Source organism: Podarcis melisellensis, assembly GCF_964234715.1.
Source record: "Podarcis melisellensis genome assembly, chromosome: 12".
Lineage (NCBI taxonomy): Eukaryota > Metazoa > Chordata > Lepidosauria > Squamata > Lacertidae > Podarcis > Podarcis melisellensis.
In genome coordinates, this window is record NC_138544.1 from 3,056,530 (window position 1) to 3,081,074 (window position 24,545).

Consider the following 24,545-nt stretch of genomic DNA (forward strand, 5'->3'; position numbering starts at 1 on the left):
CCCTTAATTAATTTTTAATTCTTTTGAGTCTTGAAAAACTCCTCTCTCCTGAGCAGTTAGTGGCCATAAGGCTAAGAAATAGGCAGAAGATTCCTAATGCTTCCACATTAGGAAAGCCCATATGAATTTTGTCCTTATATATAATTTGATAAAGTTCTGTGTGAGACAGAGAATGCTCTGCTGTAGGTCTATGGCTTTGTGTCACGTACAGGTGAAAGTGCAAAAGTTCATCAATAGGTTTCAGGTCAATATCTTCTGGGTACACTTCCATTAACTGTTCAACACCCTGCTGAATTTCTTGCTTAGATGCTGTCAAATTAGCAAGAATGGCAAACAATTCTGCAACATCACTGTGCACAGTACTTCTTTTAAATTGGCTTCAAGTGCATCTAATAATGGATAAAGGATTTTATCTTAAACTTATCTCTTGAAGAAAGAGCATCTCAGGCATCAGGTGCACTTGTCATTTCTTTGCCGTTCCCTCACTCTTTGTCTCCTTGTTTTGTAGTGGACATTTGGCAAGGTGGCTTTTGCTTGTTTCGCAAGCTCATCAAAATCATCTCTAATTTTCCTTTAAAAATCCAGAAGTGAACTGTACAAACTTGTAGAAGAACTCAGGTCTGATTTTTGAAAGGCTTTGCTGACCTTGTGAAAATGACTTGGCACACGGGTTCAAAAATGCAGCATAAACAGAGATTCCAGTTCTTCCATTTTCTGCAAAAGATTGTTAGCTTGGAGCCTGGTCTCCCCCTTCCCATTAACATCAGAGTCAGAATGAGGTCGTTACCAACCTGCAGCCTGGCCTCCTGCCATCTATAGGTAGTTCTGGATCCCTCCAAGGATCCCTTCCCTGATCCCCAAGGCCTCTTTCTGCCTCTGGGCAATCTGCAGTGCATGCTGCAGGCACCGACAGGGCTCTGTGAAGTGTGAAAGATAGACTTCTCTGCCTGGGAGGGGTGAGGCCAGTGCCAGTCACATGTGCTTGCCTTGCTCTGTTCAAGCCAAGGAGGGAAGGAATGGAAGAGACTTGGGAGAGCTTGCTTACGTAGTCTTATCTGCTCCATGTGGCCTCCCACTCACACGCTCCCACTGATTAATGTGTAGCACGTACCACTACTGACCTGACCCTTGAGCTGAGGAAGGCTGTGCAGCTGGTTGTTGACTCTGGGCCTGCTGGCTCTAGATTCTGAGATGGAAAATTTTGGGGTGTGAGGATACTCAGCAGCCCAGCTTGTCAGGGCGAAAGTCCCTGCAGGTCTCTGTGGTTAGCAGAAGAAGGAGGTTCTAGCCAAATACAGGAGAAAAACAGTGGTCAGTAGACCACAATCTTTATTGTGGCGCAACAGGTCTCCACACAGAGTAAGAACCCCGAACATGGGTTACAAGCTCTTTGAAGACCTTCCCTCCCTACCCAGAATACATTTCCAGAACCATCATTGATACATCACTGATACATCATCATCATCTCACAAGGAGGGAGGGGAGTTGTGAGGTTACCCAAGTTCATCAACTTGCCCTGGTTATCAGATCATATTCCTAACCCCTTAAGTAAAGGTAAAGGGACCCCTGGCCATTAGGTCCAGTCGTGGACAATTCTGGGGTTGCGGCGCTCATCTCGCTTTACTGGCCTAGGGAGTCAACATTTGTCCACAGACAGCTTCTAGGTCATGTGGCCAGCATGACTAAGCCCCTTTTGGCGAACTAGAGCAGCGCACGAAAATGCTGTTTACCTTCCCACCAGAGCGGTACCTGTTTATCTACTTGCACTTTGACGTGCCTTTGAACTGCTAGGTGGGCAGGAGCAGGGACCGAGCAATGGGAGCGCACCCCATTGCGGGGATTCGAACCGCCAACCTCCTGATCGGCAAGCCCTGGGCTCTGTGGTTTAACCCACAGCGCCACCCACGTCCCAACACCTTAAATACCTGCCAGCTAAAAAACAATAAAACTATCTATGCATATATTTGCCTTCTGGCCTTCCCAAGGATGGGCTGTGGGAACACCTGGCCTCAGGAAACCCATCAACGGATGTTCATTGTTCCCCTCAAGGGAGGGGTGCTCTGTAATTGACTGTATATCCTAAGGATTATGGAGGGGCGTATCCAAGTTGAGTAAGTGACCTCACTTAGAGGATTATGGAGGAAGGTGATGTCCAAGTCTGCCCTTCCTTTTGAAGCAAAATGTCATTGAAATTGAAGAATTGGTTATCGCATTGATTTTATGTGATTTTCAAAGGTCCATCACCATGATCAAGTACAAGGGGGTACAATTTTGGCACTTTCTTGCAACAATGCAACAAGTTTTGCCAACAGAAACCAGATGGGATACAGTTTGTGAGCTTTCTCCATTAACAGTGCAAAGGAGGTCCCCACACCGGGGCAATCTAGATGGATTGTATTTATATCTCTAAGATTCCAGGTTGGGCACCACTGGTTAGCCCTGAGTCTTATAGTTGCAGGGCCCAAGTTGTCCTGCCCTCGCATGAAGTCTTGGGTTTGCAATTTTGGGAGAGGGGAGCAGGTGGGCTGGGGGGGGGTCCTAGATTTAGAGGCCCTAGGCTGCAGCCTACTTAGCCTATACATAAATCCAGCCCTGCTCCCTTCTTCCTCTGCTTATATTAGCAGGCTGTGCACAAGAGCAAGTTTTTATGCACCCACACAGCCCAGCCTATGACTAGCAATCCACATGATATTCAGAACCAGCTCAGTTTCGACTTGTGTTCACATGAAGTATAATATTCAAACCTATAGGGCATTTTTTAAAATACCATGCTTTTTGTTTTTTAAAAAACTGAAAATATTTGGGGGGAAACATGCAAGTAGTCAACAAGCGACTCATACATTTAATCACAACTTCACTTCTTTTTATGCAACTGAGTACCAAACACTTTCACCAGACCAGCAGTCTGGCTTCATTCAAAGAGGTAGCATGATCCACTATCAGTAACATGAAAAACCACATTTTAGGGTTTTTTTTTTACTTTGTGTTAAGTTGGATTTCAATGTACAACATCAGGGGTGATGGTCAAAGTGGGTTCTATCCAAGGTTAAAAAACAAATTGTCAGTTCTCAAGACACACTGAATTGTTATGGGAAGGGATTACGAGAGTCAGTGCTTTTTTCTGGGGGTACACAAGGGTGTGCAGTGCCAGCACCACTTTCTTCTAGAAGAAAAGCACTGGTTAAAAGTGTGGCACTCACTGCAACAACTTCATTGTGAGTAGGGACACTTTTTTTTTAAAGAAGAGTTGTTAACAACATCTGATGAGCACAATATTGGCTATACTTAGTTTAATGCTTACAGCATATTTTCTTTTTCTTTTATTTAAAAATTGGCACTGTTACTAGATCCATCAAAGACATGTTGGGAGTAATATAAAGCGGCCATTTTCAATTAAAGGTTTGATCTGAGAAGCTGTGCATTGTGTGTTCAAGTGATCTGCATGGGCCACATGTGCAAATGAAAGGTGAAGCTTACACATTACTCCAGTTCAGTCTGAGTAGCACTGAAAGCTGATTTCAAAACAACAGAGATTAAATCTAGAATTTAGTATTTACTGCACACACCTAAACAAATTTACCTTGATGCAAATCACCCAAAGTTCACGTTATTTATTATTATTATTTATTAAATTTGTATACCGCTGTTCAACCAAAGATCACAGGGCGGTTCAGAACATAAAAATGAGAACACAAAATACATAATAAAAACAGATACAAAAACTAAGCAATAACCCCTCTCCATATCCTAGTTTATGTCTTTAAGATTACAGCCTTAGGGCCATTTCACATTACATGTGTCAGACAATTCTGCCTTTTTTGTGAATGCTCCTGTAGAAGTGTCTGCAATGACACGTTCAGTACACACACTTTCTAGATTTGTAGGTACACACTTAAATAGCCTAGGTATACATCTAAGAATCTAATCTGTTAAAAGTCTTTAATTTCATAGAACCAGAGAGTTGGAATGGATCCAAAGGGTCATCTAGTCCAACCCCCTGCAATGCAGGAATCTCAACTGAAGCAGCCATGTCAGATGGCCATCCAAGCACTGCTTAAAAACCTCCAGGGAAGGAGAGTCACAACCTCCTGAGGAGTCCATCCCACAGTCAAACAGCTCTTACTGTCAGAATCTTATTTCTAGTAACTTGAGGCCATTGGTTCGAGTCCTACCCTCCAGAGCAGGAGAAAACAAGCTTGCTCCATCGTCCAGCCCTTAAGACATATGAAGATGGCTATCATATCTCCTCTCAGCCTTCTCTTTTCCAGGCTACACATACCCAGCTCCTTCAACCATTCCTCATAAGGCTTGGTTTCCAGACCCTTAATCATCTTGGCTGCCCTTCTCTGCACACCTTCCAGCTTGTCAACATCCTCCTTAAATTGTGGTGCCCAGAATTGGACACAGTATTTCAGGTGTGATCTGACCAAGAAGAATAGAGTGGTACCATTACTTCTCTTGATCTAGACACTACATTTCTGTTGATGCATCTGAAAATAGCACTAGGGTTTTTTTTGGGGGGGGGGGTTGGCTGCTGCTGCTGCATCACACTGTTGACTCATGTTAAGCTTGTGGTCCACCTAGATGCTTTTCACATGAACTGCTAGTAAGCCAGGTGTCCCCATCTTATATCTGTGCATCTGGTACTTCCTGCCTAAGTGCAGAACCTATTGAAATTCATTTTGTTAGTTTGGGTCCTGTTCTCCAAGCTGTTAAGGTTATTCAGAATCCCAATTCTGTCTTCTGTGGCATTAGCTACCCCTCCCAATTTGGTGTCATCTGGAAATTTGATGAGCATCCCCTCAGTTCCTTCATCCAAGTCATTTATGAAGACACTGAACAACGGGCCCAGGACAGAACCCTGCAGCACCCCACCTGTCACTTTTTTTCAGGATGCCAAGAATTCCTATCCCGCTTGGACTCCTTTCTCTTTGGGCATTTCTGACCATGTGATCAAACCCAGGAGCTCCTTCAGAAATCGGCCTTCTTAAAGTCCAGAGTGTGCGTCCAACTACACTCAGTTTTCCCTTGCCTTTGTATCATGAAACCCAGGGGGACATAATCACTTCCTCCCAAGTTTCCAGGTGCTTCCCCTTTGTTGATTCAGTTCCTCCCTGTTGGTGAGGACCAGGTCCAAAATAGATGACCCCCTTGTTGCTGCTTCCGCCTTCTGGAAAATGAAATTGTCAGTGAGACATTTCTTCAAAATGTATTTGTTTGATTACTGCACAACACTAGAACTCATTCAAGGTTCTGAGTATATTAAACCAAAGTTTGTTTTAAATATTGCTTTCATAATATTGCCCATTATAGCTCAGTCAGAAGAGTATGAGACTCTTAATCTCAGGGTTGTGGATTTGAGTCCCATGTTGGGCAAAAAGTTCCTGCATTGCAGGAGGTAGGACTAGATGACCCTTGTAGAACCTTCCAACTCTACGATTCTATGATCACATTCAATAATAACTGTAAGACATTTTTCTAAGACAGAGAAAAGCCCACCTCTCAAGTCCCTTAAACATAATTGCATACTGATTCCCACTTTCCCTTAAACTGAAGACTGGGGTTCATTGTTGTGGCGTGTGCCCGATACTTTGGTGTGTCACCTGAGAGGCCTGGTTGATACAGCAGGTGAAGGAGGAGAGTGAACAAAAGTGGGTGACGCATATGGGAGAAACAGCCACTGCCTGGCCTCCCAGTTCAGGAGCGGAAACAAAGCAATGGGGAAATCTGCAACCTGGCCACCCTAAGCAAGGTCTCATCTGCTCTGCAATTACAACATACCAAGAGGCTGAGAAGCAAGTGCAGGTGGAATCTTTGTAATCCAAACCCAGAAGGGCATAACAATGGAAGACAAATGAAGGACATTTATCGCAAGCAGAAACTATGGAAGATTCCAGTATTCTTTTTTAAATAATAATAATAAGCTCACCATGATATGGAATGAATCTGTTGTTTTCTAGTGGTCTTAATTTCTAGATCATTTCTTCATCATATCCTGGAAAACTGCAATCATTCCCTAGTATTTGGTAACTCTTACATCTCCTATGAAGTTCATTTTGAATAAATCAGTCACCACATCAAAAATAATGAGTAAAAGTCACCTTGAAGCAACTTTACCATGTTAAAAATGAAAGACTCAGGCCCCAGAGGAATGCGGAGAAAGAATACTAAACATCCAAATATTACCCATGGGTCATCTGACACATCACACAAAGAAAGGCAAAACCACCAAGTGTATACTCAGCAGGCTACCTCAACCAATCCTGGAGCTCTGCTGAGTGCCATTCACATCTGTCACACATTTTCAGATGCATACAATGAATATCTTCAGTGTACGCCTAAATAATGTCATGCAAAGGGGCCCAAAGTCAATAGGAAAACTCTGATTCAAAGACTACCCATTTTATTTTATGAAGTCTCTTTAGAGAATAAATATTTTCTAGGCAATCAGTTTTTTTGTTGCTAGACCTCTGCTTATCATTGTTGGCGCTGAACCTTTTTACCTTCCACACAATTGCTATGATATTCACACCATCAACAGTACATCACAATTTTAGTTCTTGGCAGAAAGACACTCCTTTCCTCCCAAAAACAACTGTCAGCAAAAAATAAAGGGAGCCAGATTTAAGATGCTAGGGTTGGGCCACAGGCAGAGCTGCTATAATCCTGTTCCACCCAGTGTTTGTTCAAGTGAAGCAGGGCAACGGATCTTTTCCCATCCTGGAACCATTTCCCACACTTTATCTTACCATAGTTCCTTGGAGTTGGCATGATCCAGTCGCTTCCTTGATTCACTCATCTCACAAAGACCACTTGCTTCTGCTATTACTTCCTGTCCTGTGCTCCTGGTTTCCCATATTTAAAATACAAGTGACTCCAAGGTTTTTAGGCTGGTATACATTGTTTTGTGCTTATTACCATACTGTGCTGCATCAATATGTTAATACATGTCTTAAAATCACAAAGACCATTTTTTTTAAGTGTATGGGATTTAAATATAGGCTTCCAATAAAAAGCACTATAAAAACTTCCATTTTTGCTTTGAAGACATCAGAAAAGAAATACCCCTGGGGCTGACATCCATCAGTGTCCAAACAGTGCTAACTAGGAGGAGAGCAAAGGTCAACAGAGCACTAGCAAGTCTTCTGCTGCTCCCAAGCCTGCTCTCTTCTGCCCAAGTCACTGTTCATTGCAGAGAAGAGAGGTTAAGTGGAGGATTTCACCGCCTGCTCGTATGGTGGTGGTGGGGTATTACAGTAAGAAGGGAGAGGAGGGTAAACTGGGTTCACTTGTGGGGACTTGGGTTGGACATGGTAAGTCATAGCCATGGGGTTCATCATAGCTCCTTCTGGGTCTGTGTAGTATGCCATCCCTGGTTGCTGGGCTCCTAAAAGTGGGAGACACAAAAGAGTAATGCCGGGCATTGGTCTGTGTTGTCAATATTTGAAAGGAGTCACAGATGATTTTCAAGGCACCAACTTGTTCACTTCAAATAAAACCCTTTCTTTATCTATAATACATATGTATTATATGTACACACACACAAAAATGGGTGCACGGCCTCCTTGCTCCACTCTCTAACCCCCTTGATATTCCCCCACAGTAAACCCCCAGAGCTTCCCCCTCCCTGCCCCAGTGCAAATACTACGCTTGCTATTCACCTTCCCAGTCCTATACTTGGAGGGCATTCTTGAAACCCCCCACCCTGGATCACTCAAGCCAAAGATGGGGTGGGGAGGGAGCTTGTACATCTTTACTCCTGATGCAATTCATTTCAATCATTTTCAAAATTTAACGTCATCCAGCAATAAGGGGCCACTTAATAATTTCTATTCGTTCTAATTGTTACATAGGAACAGTTCAGTACTTGCTGTTCTCTTCCATATTTCCTGCCACAGGAAGCAGCCGGCACAGGGAAAGAGAAAAACCAGCAGGAGAGAATTATAAAGTATAATGCGGTTTTAAGTGATCACTTGGCCAAACACATACGGGCGACTTCCTGGTTTTCAGCATTCAGCAATGGCTATAGAATAAGTTACTCACTGGTCTGCCTAGATAAATGCTTGCATGCTAAGCGTCTGGTTATATTATCCTCAGATCAATCACAACAAGAAGAAGAAGAAGAGTTTGGATTTGATATCCCGCCTTTCACTCCCTTTAAGGAGTCTCAAAGCGGCTAACATTCTCCTTTCCCTTCCTCCCCCACAACAAACACTCTGTGAGGTGAGTGGGGCTGAGAGACTTCACAGAAGTGTGACTGGCCCAAGGTCACCCAGCAGCTGCAGGTGGAGGAGCGGAGACGCGAACCCGGTTCCCCAGATTAGAGACTACCGCTCTTAACCACTACACCACACTGGCTCTCAAACAGTAGTCTGAGGCCAATTATTATTGTCTCACATAGCAGTACTAGTAGCAGGATGCAATTTCTGACCTGCTGCAGAGGGGTTAGGTGGCCGGGTATACGACACGTTGTATGTTGTTTCATCAACCAGCGGTGGAGGATACATCCGCCTTCGGATAAAAAACCCCGCCCCACAACAGAACAAAACTCCCATCATCAGAAGGAACCTGATCAAAGGGGAAGGAGAGAAGGAACAAATTTAACCAGAGTTTGCACAATTTGTAAAAACCCTAAACATTTACTCAGTAGTTAATTGCAGATCCAAGTTTTTTGTTTTTTATTATTTTTTATTATTACTTATTATTATTATTTACCCACCCCTCATCCTAAAGTCTCAGGGTAGATTATGGCAATGAAAACACACTAAATCAACTTACAATCACAGAAAGAAGGTGGGTCCTAAAAAATATACCTCTCATGTGTCAAAGGTCAGGGTAAAGAGGGGCATCTTCGGCATTCACTGAAAATGGTATAGTGGAGTTGATAGATGCATCTCCGTGGGGAGGGGTCTTCCACCACCTAGGGACTACCACAGAGAAGGCCCTCCCACAACTTCTTGGGGGGCAGAACTATAAAGAGGTCCCTCTCTGCCAAGCTTGACTCCCAATAGGGTCTGTAGGGAAGCAAGCAGTCTATGTAGGGCTTTAAACACTGATGTGAGCACCCTGAATTGGGCCCAGAAATATTTTGTGGCCAACAGAAGCCTTTTTTTCAAGGCTACCTGAAGAATAGGGAGTGTTTTTTTGGGGGGGGTCACACCTGGGGAGAGAGAAAGGTAACTCCCCCCCAACCATGATGATCATTGACATCAAAAACACCCCTAGATCACATGGGTCTGAAAGAAACCTTAGATCACCTACTTTAGGTAATGGGTGGTGTGGAGCCACAGCTGGGGAGGAAAAGATTAATTATTCCCTGTCTAGCTGTGACTGCCTTCCCTACTGGCAAAAACATCCCTGTGCATGATATGTTCAAATAATAAATCACTCTATTCATTCTATGATGCTTTCCCTCATCAAGTGTTATTATTATTACTAGCAGTAGTGGTAGTTGTCAGGGGCTCAGGAGCAGAGGCACAGGAGAGGGAGGAAATGGAGAGCGAGGGGGAGGAATCCGAGGGGAGCGTAAGCGAGGACAGTGGTCCGGAGGAATTCCCTGAGTCTCTCCAGCGAATCGGAAGATTCACAGAAGGGGGCGCCCATGGCCAGAGCAAGGGGGGTGCCTAGGGGGACACCCCAGGAAGAAGGGGCCAGAGGGGACTCAGAGAGCAGCAGTTGGAAATCAGGACCAGCTTCCCCACCAGAGCGCAGTGGGGGGGAGGAGTCCCAGGTATCGGGATCAGGCTGCTCACCACCAGTGAGAGGAAATGAGTCAGGATTGACCACGCCTCCATCGGAGAGCGCGGAAACGGTCGAGAGGAAGGTTGGAGGCTGGGCGCGCACGCCAAGTTCAAATGTACAGGCAAGCGGCACAGCAGGTAGCCCGGATAGGGAGCCAGGTCCTAAAGCCCGCCGGAAGGAGGGACAAGAGTCAGGGGGGTCAGCGTCAGAAGAGTCCAGAAAGGAGGAGACACCGGGGGGCAGAAGGACCCAGAGGAGAAAGGAGCAGCGGAAAAGGTGGAGTAAGGCTAGGGTCTTAAACTGGTGTACAGGGGGCGGAGACTCAGACGGAGCTTCGCCGGTCTAGGTTCTAAGACGTAGAGCTGCACGCTGCGGCTTGGAAATGGAAACTGAACTTTAATAAAGACTTTTGTACATTACAACTGACTAGCGTTGGTCCTCTGTGAGCTGGGACCTGGAGGCAGCTCTGACAGTAGTAGTAGTTAATTAGTCAGTTAGTTAGTTAGTCTATACCTTGCTTTCCCCCTGACAGGGACACAAGGCAGCTTATAGATAAAAGTAATTGTTGACGATCTCCAGCAGAGAGACCCACCACACTTGCCCTGAACCTCAGTTCCCAGGATTCTCAAGGGGAACCCAATTATTGTTACATTCAAATTAAAACTGATATAAATTTGTAGCGTAGATATAGCCTTAGAGCAGGGGTCAGCAAACTTTTTCAGCTGGGGGCCGGTCCACTGTCCCTCAAACCTTGTGGGGGGGCCAAACAATTTTTTTTTGGGGGGGGTGAATTCCTCTGCCCACAAATAACCCAGAGATGCGTTTTAAATAAAAGGACACATTCTACTCATGTAAAAACACGCTGATTCCCAGACCATCTGTGGGTTGGATTTAGAAGGCGATTGGGCCAGATCTGCCTACCCCGGGCCTTAGGTTGCCTACCTATGCCTTAGAGAATCCAATCAGAAGATGCAACCCTAAACCTATCAATAGTTATCACTGCCTTACCAAAAATACCATAGTCGCTGGATAGACAAAGTCCTTATGCAGCATCTTGAACCACAGCAATCTTCATAGGAGCGGCATCTGCATAAGAATACAAAGAAGAGGACATTTGGAGATTGCAAAGCAAAGAAGCAGCCTGGCAGAATAAGGCACTGACAGGAAAGGAAAACCTCAGTGGGCTAAGAATCTGTCAAGCCTCATGGTTTTAGCTGTCAACACATTAGCTGAAGAACAGACGTGGAAGATGCAACAATTCCAATGCAGAGAGATCTAAGAATGTCATTTGTGACATTATACATCTGGAGGCTGTACCGTAGCTGTACCGTGTTGCTATGGTTGCACAAGACACAGCTGGGCTGGGATGCTCCCTTGAGGCTTGAGAGCAATGCTAATTTGCGCCGGTAAAGAAGCCAACATTGCTAATGCCCTACAATTGCAGTCACTAATACAGAGAAGTCCTCAGCTCTGGATGCAACTGATTTTTATTTCAATCATATTCATGGTGTTCCACTTGGGATTCTCCAGGAGATAAAAAGAAACACACCCACAGCTTTGAATTAATTTCCTATACGTAGTTTCTAAAACAGGAGGTAACTATGGGGTGGTTCTCACACACAATTGCAACATCAAGCAGATACTTGTATGCGAATACAGGTCAACCAAAAGAAAAATGAAAAGGTATAGACTCTGAAAGGTGAAAAACACCAGAAACAACAACTAATGGAAATATTTACAAAATCAGATCAATGTTAATAATATGCAAAAATTCAGTTGTATATTGTAATGTATTTTAACAGACTGTACTATAAATGACTATACCAGCTAGTCACAAAATGCCTGCATGAAAAATCTTATTTAATTTGATATACTGCCAAACAGCAAATAAAACTGGAAATCCACACAATTTAAAGATGGCTGAACTCAGTCATGGCTGACAGATAACTGGACCCATTTTCACAAAGCTCTTCACCAGGAGTCAAAGTAAAAAGAAACTTCAATGCTGGTTGTTTAACATATCCTGCCTTTTAACAGGATTGAAGGCAGCTAGGAAATGTCCATGAATCAAATGCAGTAAAAGAAGCAACACTTTCTTTGGAGGGAAATCAAAGAAACAAGAAAGAAAACAAGGTAAGTGAAAAGGAAAGCTGTGCAGCACTGAAGTGGTGTCATCCTGAGGACTCATATTTCTTTGAATTAGTACTTTATTTTTCACATTTCTATCCTACCTTTCTACTACAATGTTCAAGAGCAACTTTAGTAGTGATTTGAAATGTATTTTAATTTGTGGGAAGAGAGTGCTAAGAATTAAGGTCTGACCTGTTGTTAGGAAGTGTTTTGCAAGACCAATTTACATCACTTAAAGTCTGGTGCAGAGGTCTGCTTCACACTGTAAGCATATACGGTACAAAAGAACCACGTTTAGAAAGACATGTATCAGACTGGTACACAAATCTGAAAGCCAACATTGGCTGCAGCTCCTTGCCATGAGCAAATTCTTCATTGTGAACGCTGGTGAGCTGCCACACAATTTGTGGAATGGCATTAAGACGTTCTAGTCCTACAAATAACTGGAACAGATGGAGAACAATGAATGTTTCAGCAATGATTAAACCATATTCTTCTGTGAGCATTGCAGGGATATTATTCCAGAAAATAAACAAACAAATGCACACAGATCTGGTTCTGTATGCAAGTATAATCAGGCTATGGTCAATCCAGAAGTTTAGTATTTTCTTTCAACCACAGGAACCCGTTCTGTTCCTGATGTGAGCTCTGAAGCCTTAGGACATAGTACCACACTAGACTGGATCCCAGCCTGTTCATAAGGTGCCAGTTCAAGCCCCAGAATCCCTGACACAAGGCTAGTTTAAAAAGCATCTGTTCATGGAATCTGTTCAAGCAACACAAAGAAACCTGCAGATACCATATTTTTCACCCTATAGGACACACTTTTCCCCCTCCAAAAATGAAGGGGAAATGTGTGTGCATCCTATGGGGCGAATGCAGGCTTTCGCTGAAGCCTGGAGAGCGAGAGGGGTTGGTGAGCACCGACCCCTCTCGCTCTCCAGGCTTCAGGAAACTCTGCGCAAGCCGCGGGAGCCCTCCCCAGGCTTGCGCAGAGCCGCCTCTTATCCCGAAGCCCCGGCGCGCTGGGCAGCCACGCCGTTGCTTCGGGTAGCTCCGCGCAAGCCACGGGAGGGCTCCCCCGGCTTGCACGGAGCTGCCTCTTATCCCGAAGCCCCGGCGCGCTCTGCAGTTGCGCCGGGGCTTCGGGTAGCTCTGCGCAAGCCGCAGGAGGGCTCCCACGGCTTGCGCAGAGCAGCCTGTTCTGGGGGCTGGGATCGGGGGAAGCTCGGGCTTCCCCCAACCCAGCCCTGCGCCTGGGGGAAAAAAATATTCCCCCCTTTATTTCCCCCCAAAAATACTAGGTGTGTCCTATGGGGCGGTGCGCCCTATGGTGCAAAAAATACGGTAGTTTTTATTCTTGCTGATTACCCAATTGGAACAACCAATTTTTGAATTTATTAGGATTCTGCCATACATATGTTTCCTCCCATCCCAAAATGTAGCCACATACCTGTAGCTTCCCACAGAAAACAAGAAAACAACATCTGCACAGGCCGCCCTTTGCACTAAATGGGCCTGGGCGATGTATTGTAAGTAGCATGCCATCCATAAACTAGGTCAAATCCGTCAAGATCCAAAATAGTTGGATTTTTCAGCTCCACCCAGCACAAACACGCTGCCTCATAATACATTTTCAAATCTGGAAGAGCAAACCCTCCTCTACTCTTTGCATCAATTAGAATTTTACATTTAATCTGGGGCTTTTTCCCTTGCCAGATGAAGTCAGTTATAGCCTTTCTCCATTGCTGGAAGCAATCAGTACCATTTATCACAGGTAACGCTTGAAACAATCCCAGCCCCGAGAACAGCCTGCTATCCGCAAGCCTAGGGAGGCCAGGGGTAAGTTGCGCCGGTCTCCCCAGGCTTCGGAATGCAGGCAGCTCGCCCCAGGACAGCAGGCAGCTCTGCATTCGCCCCATAGGACGCACACACATTTCCCCTTCATTTTTGGAGGGGAAAAAGTGCGTCCTATAGGGCGAAAAATACAGTAATTAATCTCTTTAAGCCAGGGATGAAATTTGGGCACAGGAGGCCTAAATAAAAAAAAAATTCTACTATTACTACTACTACTACCAACATGATGAAATCCCAGCTGTTTTCTACTCAGTCTTCACCAATACTCTATCAAGCCCTGACCAAGCCTTCACCTATGTCTTGAAGGTGCAAGATTCTTCAGTTAGCAGAAGCTTCTGCAAAGTTTTGCTAAAATGTACCATCTCAGATTACAGGTAAGGAATAGCATGTTTGAACACTCTCATATAAAAAGTCTTCTGCATATGGAACACTTGCAAGTTAGGGACACAATTGCTTTTTTATTATTCAGTTGTATGGAGCAATGGAGACAGTGTTTTCCTCCTGGCTGGGGATAGGCGATTTGTGGTAATATCACAAATTTTATGGTCTGGCTGTTTTTTTAGTATACCTTTGCTTCTTAGGGGCCACCCCACATTTTCTTCAAAAAATTGCTTTGCACAGGTAACTACCATACAGTTATCAAAAATATCAAAAGTAGGGGGTCCGTGGTTTGGCTTTTGAAAAATAGGGGGTCCTCAGTAATTAGCTAATTGGGAATGACTGCTCTAGAATAAGTGCTGATATAAAGAGCTTAACAGGGGTCAGCAAACTTTTTCAGTAGGGAGCCAGTCCACTGTCCCTCAGACCTTGTGAGGGGTCAGACTATATTTTGGGGGGAAAAATTGAACGACTTCCTATGCCCCACAAGAGATGCATTTTAAATAAAAGCACACATTCTATTCATGTAAAAACACCAGGCAGGCCCCACAATTAACCCAGAGATGCATTTTAAATAAAAGGACACATTCTACTCATGTAAAAACATGCTGATTCCCGGACCATCCGTGGGCCGGATTTAGAAGGCGATTGGGCCGGATCCAGCCCCCAGGCCTTAGTTTGCCTACTCATGGCTTAAATCTATCTCCCAACATTGTAAACACACAGACACACACATCCACAGATGAACACAGAAAGAAAAGAAGGATCACTTACATATAATATGTAGGATACACCCCTTCAAAGTACCAGCACTGCTTTTTGGCCTCTGAATACTGAAAAGAAAGGGAAAAGAGGACATTGTTCATCATTTAAAGCGGAACCTGTGAGTTATACACAGCATTTAACAACTGTATCTACAAGACGTTTTAACAGAAAATATGCCTTCAGTTCACAAATGAATATATTTAGGATAACTAGAAGCAAAGTGAGAGCTAAGGCAAATGTCACGATGGGGTTTGCAGAGGCTGGGTGCTTCATCCCTCCTAGACATGCTGACTAAGCTTTGCAAATCCTCACACACCCCCCAAGGTTCTTCCCGTTGCAGAGGCTGGTTCTCCGGAAGGGGGAGTCCAAAATGACTTGGGGATCTCTGCAAGGAAGAATATTTCGGCTGGGAAAGGCCCATTGACTCTCTGCTGCAAGTGCTTTCCTGCTCCTGTTGTTAGAAGCAGTCTTAGGAGGAGCTGTATCCTGGAAGGATATTGGCAAGTGTAATCAATAAATAAGAGGAAAACATGGTTCTAACTGTGACAGAGGAGAGGGAATTACAGCAGAGGCAGCTTGATTGCCTATTTGACAATCTGCTCCTGTCAAAATAGCCTGTTCTATTAGACCTATTTAAATAACAGAGATTAAAAGCATTGCTCTATGTTATTACATAGCAGATGGTGAATACATTTTTGACCTAAAGCAATGGGGCTATGATTGAGCATAATGCATTTCTCACTCTTCCAGAAAGAAAAGGTATTCATATTTACCAAGCTAAGCTAAAAAAAATTGCATTGTGAATAGGTAATATCTAAGGCAATCAGCAGATATGCAAAGATGAATAAAAGTGGGAAGAAACACAGTTTGCTGCAGCTTCAGTTTAACGGAAACATGTCTGCTGTAAACAAAGACAACTCACAATTCACTTTTAAGTGGCTAGAGGGCCTATAAGGGACTGTTGCACTCCCATTGTTGTTTCTCCTAGAATGGACCACCATGCTGTGCCTTCACACACAACTGATGCAACAGCTGATTGGACACACAAAAATTGTGTCAATGGCTGCTTCCCACCCAATTAAGTCTATTTCTTCTGGGTCAGCACAGGGACTTTGAAATGATGAGATAGCGAAGCAATCAGGACCCTGGACAGCAGCACAGAGCACAAAGAAATATTGCCAGCCTTGGCTGATTGCTTGTTTTGAAAGGTCTGAGAGATGGGAGTTGTAGTCCAACAACATCTGGAAATATACAGGATTCCCACCCCCAACCTACAAGAAATCAGTATTCTCTCAGTCTCACTGTCCATCTCCAACAGGGGATAAGAATTCTGACATCTCACAGCATGTTGTTAGGATTACTAATCTAGCATATGTTAAGCACCAAAAGCACATATAAATGCTGTGTATTATTATTTACATATTAAAATAGATAATCCTGGTGATGTTCAAATTGCTTAACTTTGCAACCACTAGTGGCTACCACTAGATCTGATACTCATTGACTATGTGACTTGTTAGGGATTAGGCCTAATTCACTTATGCATAAATAAAGCTTCGTGATCAATTTATGAAGATTCATTTCACCTGTTCATGCTTGTGGTGAACTAACCATGTGAACCGGCTGTCCAGATATTTGGCCCCATGAATTCCCTCACTTGGTTCATTGCAACAATGCTGCTGAGGTGTGCTTATGGCAGTCAACTCATGCAATCTATCCACCATGTGAATATTAAATACAGACAGAAGAAGAGTAATAATATTAAATGAGATAAGCCCAAATTCTGATCACATCAAATAGCTCTAATAAAACGTGAACTTGGTATTGTAAAGAGTACTAGACATTCCGTTTTGGTGACTGCAACCTGGTTGAAGGAGTCATCTGGCATGTAGCTTATATATCTGAGCTTCTAACACTAGTATAGACAATGGTGCAGCAAATTCCTCCACTTTATTTACTAAAATAAAGCTAAAAATATATATTTAAGAACTACCGATAATATACTTTAACTGAATAGTTCAGGTACACCAGATAGCTACAAAAGATCACAGAGAGCAGGGACTACATATTCATACCACTGTTGTGATACATTCCATACCTATAGCAGAACCATCAAAGCTTCCAAGTTTTGAATCTGGCACAAAAGAACCACTACTGAAAAATATGAGAATTTAGGGATGAGTTTATATGGAGTCAAGGGACGCGGGTGGCGCTGTGGGTAAAACCTCAGCACCTACGACTTGCCGATCGTATGGTTGGCGGTTCGAATCCCCGTGGCGGGGTGAGCTCTCGTCGTTCGGTCCCAGCTCCTGCCCACCTAGCAGTTCGAAAGCACCCTTAAGTGCAAGTAGATAAATAGGTACCGCTTTATAGCGGGAAGGTAAACCGTGTTTCCGTGTGCTGCGCTGGTGCCGGTTCGCCAGAGCAGCTTCGTCATGCTGGCCACATGACCCGGAAGTGTCTCCGGACAGCACTGGCCCCCGGCCTCTTAAGCGAGATGGGCACGCAACCCCAGAGTCGGACACGACTGGCCCGTACGGGCAGGGGTACCTTTTACCTTATATGGAGTCAGGACTGACATATTCTCTCCCCTGCTCCTTTCCCAAGGCTACCACAGACATTCAAAAAGCTCAGCTAGTTTTAATTAAACCAATTAAGGTTTGCAAACACAATTAATAGATTATCAACTAAAACTGGCATGTAACTTTGAGGAACACCACACAGCTCACTGGGTCCTGGCATCTGGCAATTAAGTTACCAACACACACCAAGGCCCAACCTACAGCTCAGACCAATTTTCAGATATTCAGCAGATGTAGAACAAATTAATCTGATTACTATGGATCATTTCTGAAGTAGACCTGGGGGGTATAAGCAAGTGTGCCCAACCCCATTCCACCCTCTTCCAGATCCAAAAGGACCCACACATCAGTGACCAGAGATCAACTGGACATGCCTAATATGGTCACTGCCTGTACTTGTAAAGTAACTAAATTTACAATGTCAGAATTCAGTTCATGTAAACATGAACACAATTTAGCTTATATGCTTGCCTAACTATCACAGATATTTTTTTCCTACAACACCACAAGAACAAGCATGGACTGTCCTTCAGCATTTCATCTAAGTCCTCAAGGATTACCCTTTATAGTACACAAAGGAGAAACGAAAAGAAAAAAGAAAACTGCCCTCAAATACACTGATATGTCTCTTGATATTCTCTCTGATTCTCTGACCTTTTGCAGTAGAACAACGGAGCTGAAAGCATCAGCTGAAAAGCCACAAGACACTGAGTGCTAGCTGTGGGGTCACAATCCCCAAAAGGTTAAGTGGGGTGGCAGTGGAAAGATTTCTTTGATGTTTCTTAAGGAATCAGAAAAGCCTGAATAGAGGACTTCAAAGACTTTGTCCCATTCATGTTCTATTTGTGTTTCCCCTCCCCCCCCTTCCATGGGAGAAAGGGGGAAAGCCCTGATGTGATTGTGTGTTCTATAGTCTCTTGCTCTTAGCACTTATCCCCAGCATTAACCATATTTGCTCAATACTTCTTTCAGGGCCGAAGAGAAAACGTTTATCTCAGGAGGTTTTTCTAGAGTATTTATTCCGGAACGCCAGTTATGAAATCACAAGCCCCTTTGCAGCTTCAAAGTACTGCGGGACGCGGGTGGCACTGTGGATAAAACCTCAGCACCTAGGACTTGCTGATCGTATGGTCGGCGGTTCGAATCCCCGCGGCGGGGTGAGCTCCCGTCGTTCGGTGCCAGCTCCTGCCCACCTAGCAATTCGAAAGCACGTCAAAGTGCAAGTAGATAAATAGGTACCGCTTTATAGCGGGAAGGTAAACGGCGTTTCCGTGTGCTGCTCTGGTGCCGGTTACTGGAAAGAATTTTTATTTTATTTTATTTTATTTTATTTATTTTATTTAGTTTCGACTACAGCAGACCAACATGGCTACCTACCTGTAACTATATATTTAAGGCAAGGTCATGTGCCTTATGCTGTACTACTACTACTAATACTACCAGGAATTATAATAATAAATAATTTTTTTCCACTAAGACAATCCAAACTGATGGCAATCCTGTACCTATAAAAATCATGCAATTATGTGCTTCTTGCATATAATGTATTTTGTTTTTGCTTAGTCATAGAGAAGCACAAGCATATATACAGGGCAATAAAACTGCATCCTTCAGCACTGATCACTTGTGATTTCTAAGCTCTCCAGTTCACTCCTGTCTGAATAATCTCCCAAGACACTCAACACGGTCTTCCTATCTAAACTACAATGCTTAGAAAAAGTGAGTATTTGCTCAAAGAACATGTTTTTGGGAAATATTTCTAATTGAAATGCCGTATTTTTCACTCTATAAGACACACCAGACCATAAGACGCACCTCGTTTTTGGAGGAGGGAAACAAGAAAGAAAATATTCTGAATCCCAGAAGCCAGAACAGCAAGAGGGATTGCCGGGCAGCGAAAGCAGCAATCCCTCTTGCTATTCTGGGTCCTGGGATAGCTGCGCAGCCTGCATTCGCTCCATAAGACGCACACACATTTCCCCTTACTTTTTAGGAGGGGAAAAGTGAGTCTTATAGAGCAAAAAATACAGTAGCTATTTTTTACTTAAACTGGAAGCTGGAAGAAGAGGATTGCAAACCAATTTTCCTGCACTATAGCCCGTGCTCTCCAGCTCTGCCTTAGTAATCCAGATTATCAGGCAAGGAAGCTGTACAGAAGAATTGTTCTAGGGCTAGCTAGCATGGGCTCTCACCCAGGGGCACAAAATACAAACCATATAATTGTTTATGGTAGGATTCCTTGCATCAATTCAAAAGAAGGAATTTAAATATCTTGGGCACCCTAGTTGGGGCCTTTCCAGGGCACAAACCCAGTTGCTTGTGGTTCTGCCAACTACTTAGAGCTTCAGAGATTAAAACCAGAGTTTTGAATGATGCTGCCTTGAATGCTGCAGAGAGCCAACACTAATGCTGGAGCACTGATGCTCTGTGTTCCCTTGATCAAGATGCAGGAAGTTTCGTTCTGCAAGAGTGCATATTGCAACAGTCAAGTCCTGAAGGCAAAACACAAACAATACATCTTCCTAGTTCTCAGACTATCCCTTTCAATGTTCTTGCCATTAGGCTAAACGCTCTCGTTCCTCCACTTGCAGTTGTTTAATGTGCTTGTTATTCCACCCACAACGCTAAGACCAAGGAACATTTGTTCTAACACAGCAGCATCCACAGCATGGAGCACTGTGCTGCCCATGAGACCTTTAAGCTAGTTCCAAGGCTCTCAATAGGTTACTGTAAATGCAGGGCAATGAGCAAAGAAAGGAAACAGAGAAACAGGGATTAGACCACATTCAGCATCTTGTGAACAAAGCATGCTTCTTTATCAGCACAGCTGATGAGTCTGTCATGCATTTTCCATTAAAGACTTGAATACAGTCTGCATCCCATGTTCATATGACAGTGAAAGAGGCTTGTGTGTGACCAGCCTTTATCATTCCACATTGCCAAATCCACCCACCCTCTTTTTTAAAGCAATGTAGTAATCCACATTTTTAAACTAGTTAACGCAGCCAGATTCTGGAACTAGGTCTCAATCTTCACTCCTGAAAACACACTACAGAAAGTTCAGAATGTAATGGGAGCCACAATTCGAACAGAGTTTGGAGCTAAAACCTGCTTTGAGTACAATAGCTTGGCATCCATACACACTTTGAACAGAGGACAATACTTCCAGGTCAGAGGGCATGACTTCCAGGCTTCCTGGAATTAGTCTAGAAATTGTAGAGCCATTCATGGGTTCTACTCTTAAGGTAATCTATTCCCAAGACATTTAGGAATTTTAAGGTTAAGACCAAAATTTGGACTAAGAAACAAATGAGGAGACAGTGTAGTTTTAAAATTGATGAGGTGCATTCTATATGTCCTGGCCCAGTTAGTAATCTAGCTGCTATATTTTGTACTAACTTTAGTTTACAAACTACTTTCAAGGGCACTGTAGCCCAGTGGCATCTTACTTGTTAATTTAAATGATGGATGTACTGCCTTTCAGCAGAGCTCCCAGTTTGCAAAGATGGGGTAGAGCACATACTTTGCATGCAAAAAGTTCCTGGCCTCAATCCCTGGAATTCACAGGTAGTACTAGGAAGTGCTAGAGAGTATTGTAATCAGCGAAAAAAATCACAAGCAACAAAGTTATGTTTTGGCCTATCATCTTGATTCAAAATGGTGCCAAGTGTTCAATAAGCAATGAAAATTGTTGCCAACCTTGGGAATCCATATGTCAAGTTTCATGACAATATCTTAACAGGCAAGATTCAAAATGGTGACTGATATCCAAACATCAATGAAGAACGCCCCCCCCCCGAAACTTTATGCCAAGTTTGGTGCCAATACCTTGAGAGGCATCCAAACGTATAGAGAACAAAAAAGAAAAAAAGGACAGAAAGAAAAATCACGTTCCAAAATATATAGAAGCATGAATTGTGGGGGAACTTAGGAGGAATTGTAACAGTTTTTCTGAAAGGCTCTGTAATGCATAAAAACATTACAAAATGAAAAAATAGTGAGATTTCCATTCAACTAAAATCAGGAGTGGGGGTTGGGTGGGGAAAGATGCACGTCTGACCCTCATTTCAATGGGAAAGGCTTCCCTACAAGTGCAACAGAATGACCCCTATGCACTTGGGTGTGTCTCAAAACAGAATCTGTGCCCACCTCATGTAGTAAAATACAGCTTCTATTATATCAATTTCATTGCTGCTAAGGGGAAAATGTGTATTTGACAACATAATTACAGCTATCACTCTAATTACTATGTACTGCATTTACAAAGATTCACAGGCAAGGGGATAAGACCCACCATCTATTTTATTTTATTTGCATTGCATTAAGAACCAGTTTTAATAAATTTTAGTGCTAGGGAAAGCCTGTGGACTCGATGCAGATGTAAAACCAGGTATAGACAAGAAATCAGGAGCGCCCTACATGTTCATGCTCTATTAATTCCCATTACGTGAATGCACCTGTGACTTTTGGTTCCGACAATGGTCTTGGTTAGCTCCAAACCAGAGTTTGTCACCTTGGCTAGAAGCAGGGTTAGCTAGCATAATTTTCTCCAGGTGCAACACTGCTTAGTTATCCCTTCATTAACACAGAAACATCTTTATGATTGGTTTATCTTATCTTAATAAGCTTTATGTGCTTAAATAGAACCATTTTCTATAGATAGAACATATCAAAGGTCAGGAGGAGTGAAATGGTCCAGCTTAAATACCGGATGAATCTGCAGTGCTGAGTCATTTAACACAATTGTTATTATGCATTTATATAAACTTGTCTTTCTCTCAAACTGGTGATTCAATCCGGCCTTAGATCTAGATTTTGATATTGCTTAAGTTTTTATCTGTGGTTGCAAGAACAAATGAGCCCTGTATTCTAAACAAAATGCTTGATTAACCTGGAGGTAGGCTGTATGAACTGTGTATTGATTTGTAATGTTTTGTTGGGTCTCTGGACCGTAATAAAGATTGTTGTTGTTGTTGTTGTTAAAAAACAACAACAACTGTGTTGATATTGCTTAATGGTTTCAATATTTATTGCATTTAATCTTTTAGATAGAATGCATCAATGAATAATTCCTGTGTGCCTGCATTTTGTAACTGTGTATTTCTGTGTAAACATTGCATACCAGCTTTCTTGCCTTATCTGACCCTGGAGGGGCAAATGATGCTTTGCTAAAAGTTATTTGTTGGATTAGCATCTGGGTGACAACCAGCATTTCTCCTTGAAGCTATCTGAGGCCTAGAAAGAGGAGATGGGAGACCCTCTTCCATTCTCAATGAAGCTCTGGTTGCCAAGGCAACTAGGTTAAAGTGTGAAAGTTGAGACTAAATGGCTTGGGGCACCCCAATGTAAATGTGGGAAGTTGATAGCAGTATGGAGCCATGAATGTATACATCCCATGAACTGTAACCTTTATTGATGTGTGCAGAAGGATGTTTAAGATGTTTTATGGCTCTATGTGCAGGGTTATATATAAAGGTTAAAAAAAAAGTAAAGGACCCCTGGACGGTTAGCTCCAGTCGAATTCTGAAAGCATACCAATGTGAGCAGATCAATAGGAACCGCAGCAGTGGGAAGGTAAACAGCATTTCCATGCACTCTGGCTTCCGTCATGGTGTCCTGTTGCACCAGAAGCGGTTTAGTCATGCTGGCCACATGACCCAGAAAGCTGTCTGCAGACTAATGCTGGCTCCCTCAACCTGAAAGTGGAGATGAACGCCAAACCCCATAGTTGATTTCGACTGGAATTAACCGTCCAGGGGTCCTTCGCCTTTAACTTTTACCTATCTCTTTTGGACAGTCCTTCCTAATTTATGGTTCGCTAATAAACTTGGTCCCTGGACCACTAAGCTTGCTATTTTTCTTCTGGTTCCATGCTTTATTTAACAGTGTTCCCTCACTTGGGCAAGAACAGGTGATGTAGAGGTAAATTCTTACCACACTGGGATTCAACATTCAAATACATAATTATAAAATACAAAGTAATAAAAACATACTAGTTAAAAGGAGTAGTTAAAATACACCGAAATGCATTTAAAACTAGCATTAAAGTGGAGTTTGCCCTGGCAGCAGCCCAGTGGCCAGCATTGTTTTCAAAGGCCTGTCTGAATAGGAAAGCAAAATAAAAAAATTCCTTCCAGTAGCACCTTAGAGACCAACTAAGTTTGTTATTGGTATGAGCTTTCGTGTGAATGCACACTTCTTCAGATCTGGAAGGAATTTTCTTATTTTGTTTTGACTACGGCAGACTAACACGGCTACCTACCTGTAACTTGAATAGGAAAGCCTTAGCCTGCCGGTAGAAGGACAGCAAAGAGAGAGCCAGTCTAACCTCTCATGGGAGGAAATTCCACAAGTCACCACCAACCATGCCTCCCATTTTGATGGACCGCATCCAAGAAGGTGCTCATCCAAAGATTTTAACACCCAGGATATGCGAGCCCAAGCCATATAGGGTGTTATAGGACATAATCAGGGTTGAGTGATATTTGTTTTCAACAACATGATATATCACCAGCTAAACATCGTGATTTAGTGATATATCATGATGTCTGAAACATGGAACTATGTGTGTGTGGGGGGGGGGTAGAGATCAAAGGAGCTGTCTTGGGCGTTCATGCTGGTGGAAGGGGGAGATTGGGCGAAGGAGCAGTCAAGGAGCTTAATAGGTACGGTATGTGCAGTGGATTCCTCCTCTCAAAGGAAGGCGAGCCCTTGCGTTCAGAGAGCGAACTCCTTCCGCTCCTCCCTGGACAGAGTAATGGAGATGGAAGAAGCGGACAGCTACGATTCCTGCACTGGGTAGAGATACCACAGTTATTGGGAGGCACCAAGGCTGGGTGTGGAACTGTTCTGCCATCAGAGGGGAAAGGGAGCCAAAAGGGAAGGCAGCCAGCCAGCCACCAGAGGCTCACAATTACACTGCCCCCTGGATTTTTTAAAGGCTGTGCTTCACAATACATTGCCAGCTCAATTATTTTGAAACAGTTCTCATGATGTGGTCTACAAACTGGTGTTAGATGATGTATTGATGCGTTGCCAAGCCCTACCAGTCAGTGGTATGACTGCAGCATTTTGGAACCTCTGAAACTTCTG

At 43.4% G+C, this 24,545-nt stretch overlaps 1 protein-coding gene and 1 long non-coding RNA gene across 2 annotated transcripts in view; one reads left to right on the forward strand and one right to left on the reverse strand.

The window, feature by feature from the left end:
* The first annotated feature begins 943 nt into the window (after positions 1 to 943).
* LOC309380951 lies at positions 944 to 6,792 on the forward strand. Its single transcript, XR_014173214.1, has 2 exons — positions 944 to 5,084; positions 5,126 to 6,792. It is a non-coding gene; the product is annotated as an uncharacterized lncRNA (long non-coding RNA).
* Positions 3,597 to 24,545, reverse strand: part of VOPP1 (VOPP1 WW domain binding protein) — a 43,523-nt gene continuing 22,574 nt past the window's right edge. The window contains exons 2-5 of the mRNA XM_081931191.1: positions 14,881 to 14,939; positions 10,750 to 10,827; positions 8,432 to 8,568; positions 3,597 to 7,387 (exon numbers count right to left, since the gene is read on the reverse strand). Of these exons, the coding sequence (XP_081787317.1) occupies positions 7,206 to 7,387; positions 8,432 to 8,568; positions 10,750 to 10,827; positions 14,881 to 14,939 (456 nt within the window). The 3' untranslated portion in view covers positions 3,597 to 7,205. The remainder of the gene's footprint in view (positions 7,388 to 8,431; positions 8,569 to 10,749; positions 10,828 to 14,880; positions 14,940 to 24,545) is intronic.